This window comes from Theobroma cacao, chromosome 7 (genome assembly GCF_053813885.1).
Source record: "Theobroma cacao isolate CCN51 chromosome 7, ASM5381388v1, whole genome shotgun sequence".
Taxonomy (NCBI): domain Eukaryota; kingdom Viridiplantae; phylum Streptophyta; class Magnoliopsida; order Malvales; family Malvaceae; genus Theobroma; species Theobroma cacao.
This window is the reverse complement of record NC_142645.1, coordinates 6891599-6894769: the sequence shown is the minus strand read 5'-3', so window position 1 is coordinate 6894769 and position 3171 is coordinate 6891599. Positions and strand designations below refer to the sequence as shown.

General features: G+C 33.0%; 1 protein-coding gene across 1 annotated transcript; it reads right to left on the bottom strand.

Moving 5' to 3' along the window:
- Positions 1–383: 383 nt before the first annotated feature.
- LOC18594131 (uncharacterized) lies at positions 384–1102 on the bottom strand. The gene has a single exon (XM_007021596.3). The coding sequence runs from the start codon at positions 1014–1016 to the stop codon at positions 591–593; it is 426 nt and encodes a 141-aa protein (XP_007021658.1). The 5' UTR covers positions 1017–1102; the 3' UTR covers positions 384–590.
- Positions 1103–3171: the final 2069 nt, after the last annotated feature.

The following is a 3171-nucleotide window of genomic DNA, read 5'->3' as shown; positions in this document are numbered from 1 at the left end:
ATCATATATTGAGCACATACTAATACTCATTTTGGTTGATATTACCTTTAGAAATTATGTACAAATAAGAGTATTTCTGGTGAAAAATGAAATCGAGCAATGCATTTAACATCCAAAATGGATTATTCTGAGAGCAGGGGATTGATGCAAAACATTGGTTTTGGTTGTATTTTGCTGATATGAGTTCAATGGAGATGGCCTCATGTCTCACCATCGCCAAAATGGTTAAGGGAGAAGATTAAAAAGAGTATATCCTTTCACCAATAATTGTCTCAATGGAGCACCACTGACTACATATGCATAAAAAAAAAAATTGCAGATAGTTGAATAGCCGGAAAAATGATGGATAGATTATTAAGAAAGCTCCATGTCTGCTACATTAGTAGTGAAAAGATATCATTTTTAATCTCCCGTAGCTGAATATAAAGATAAGTTGTGCAAACATCCATCAAAGTAACCTAGTGATCTACACTAAGATAAAAACAAAACCTAGTGATCTACACTACAAGTACAAAAAATGTATGGAAAATACAATTCCTAACATTTTTTTCTTTTCTGGTGTAAATCACAGGCAGCTATAAAATGTAAGATTAGTGATGATGAGGATCTGGTCCCCCCGGACTAAGCCGCTTCGACTCGAAAGGATTTCCACCATTTCTTTGTACGCTGGCCTTAATGGCTTCTCTGGCTTCCTCTATCATTGCACGCTTGCTACTGCTTAGATTCTGCTTGGGTGCATGATTTCTGTCACTTACTTCTTGTCTGTCTGAGCTGGTCTCAGGATGTTCTTTAACTTCAACTGCCAATGTCCACTTGCCTAAGCCTGAAAATTGCTTAGATTCAAAATGTCTGTCAATTATCTCTAGTTTATCTGTACTAACCTTATTCTGTGAATTGGCTTCTTCTTTCAATGCCTGACCGGTAATTGAAAATGGATGAAAAAGTCTAGTTCCAGAACTCGAAATGAAGAACAAAGCATGCAGGAAAAGACAGAACAAAACTTTGAAGCCAGCCATTGATGTTTGAGTCAGGGTTTATACTTGCAAAGCTTGGGTGCAAGGAGAGGTATATATAGACCTCATTCCCATTTTTTTTCCCTGAATATTTAAAGTTTGGTCAAATGGGATGCGATTTTATTGGAAGGATAACCTTTTTTTTTTTACCTCTCTCTGGCGATTAATTCAGTGCTTGCATTGACCTATTCTTAAATCAACACTGGGAGAATAATTTAATGCCAAACAAGGAAGAGAAGATGAACATTAGCCGACGTTTATAGTTATCTCAACTCCTGGATCGTTCTGTCATTTTGATGTTATTTAAACTTTGAAAGTGTGAAAACCCAAAGTAGAAAAGAGTTTTCCTTTGGCTAATAGCACCGTCTCAATGCTTTTTGCCGGCTTTGAAGACAAAATTAATACCCCACCAATCCAAGTTCAATTCATGTTAGGCTAAAGATTAAGTAAAGAATATACTTTCGTTTCATCTTCTAGGCTTTGGCATACTGAGTTTTTTTCAAAAAGAGTGTTGTGTTCCTAGTCAGGGGCCTTGGCATTTTGCATCAGCATTTGTTGGAAAGCAATGGAGTCTGGATTTCCATTTTCTCTCTGAACCTTTCTTGCCAAACAAAGGTTCCATGCTAATTTACTTCTTTTCATTAAACATTCAAAAAAAACTAAACAGGAACATCTGCTTGTAAGTCATAAAAGGTTGCAGATTGCAGAAACAAGTAGGAAAACAGAACTAAAACCCCAATTCTGATATATAGCTAAATCATTGCTTCAATTTGATGAAAAATGGCAGAGGAAGATTAAAAATGCCTGAAATGCTTTCTACATGATTTTTCTTACTGAATGAAACTTGAAGAAGTAAGTCTAAGGAAACAGATGCTGTGGAATGTCCTTAACAAACCTGATTTTGTCCAATTGAACTCTTAGTTCCAATCTCCAAATGTGCTTCTGAGCAGAGGAAGTTTTCAGGATTTGAGTCAGAACATCCGGGGAGAGTTAGATTGAGGCAGGGAAGAGTATGCTATTTCTACCTTTCAGTAACTTAAAGAATCCTGTCTAAGCTCCTAGACATTGTTTCTAATTATTACTTGTTGCTTAAGGTTAAAGATACTTGGTACTTAAACATATATAGCAAAAAGAAAAGGTCCATTCTATTTCTATTTTGTTATATAGGTTTCTGAATGTTCTTCAAAACCTTTCTCTGATCCTTAAATCTGATTTTTAGTTCTGCAGGAACATCAGGCATCAATATGGTCACTGACTCTGGATATTGCACCTCTCTTATTAACTGACTTCTCTACATAAACCTATATGTGAAATTCTATGTGCTCTTCTTACCTTTTTTGATGCATATTCAAACTCATTGGTGCTGAGTTCCACAATGAGAGAAAACCTTCCATTCCCTTCAAATTGAAAGTTTCAAATTCTAACTGTTGAAGTACTGTTTCATGGGGACAAACAGAATGTTAACTGAATCCACTAAAACTTGTCTAAAACGTTAGAAAGGGTATAAGGAAATATTAATAGGCTGCATATTCAGCCACTGGATGCATCTTTTCGAACTATACAAGCAGAGTTCTTCACATGGGCGGACCCATGCCGAAGAGAGTGGTGTCACATGACACCACTCACTTTCCAAAAAATTTAATTTTTATAATATTTATTTATAGTTTAGGGTAATTAATATACAAATGAATTTATTTTTTTTACAATTTTATAAGAAGTGAGGTCAATAACGTCAAATAAAAGTGATTTATGAAAAAATAATTTATATATTAATAGTTAAATACTACATGTAAAAGTAAAAAAAAAAATTCATTCTATAATTTAAGATTTTATTAAAAAAGTTAAAACCTAAACTATTCTCCTTATTCAAAAATTCCAATTCTTCTTTTTTTCGGTCATTAACTGTGTTTTTTACTCTCTTAAAGCGACTTATGTAGATTTCAATTGTAAATAATTTTCAACCAAAATTAAGTTTTTAAATATTTCATGTCTAGATGTTTTTGATTAATTTAATAGTTTGGATTCATAATTATAATCTAACTAATAAAAAATAGTATTGCATGTCAAATAATATCTTGAAATTATGATTCTTTTTTTATTTATTTTATAGATATATTGTTTAATTATTTGATTTTTGTATTCAACTTTATATGGTTTA

Bases quoted from the DNA above. Each gene is read 5' to 3' on its own strand.
- LOC18594131 (XM_007021596.3), bottom strand. From the start codon at position 1,016: ATGGCTGGCTTCAAAGTTTTGTTCTGTCTTTTCCTGCATGCTTTGTTC.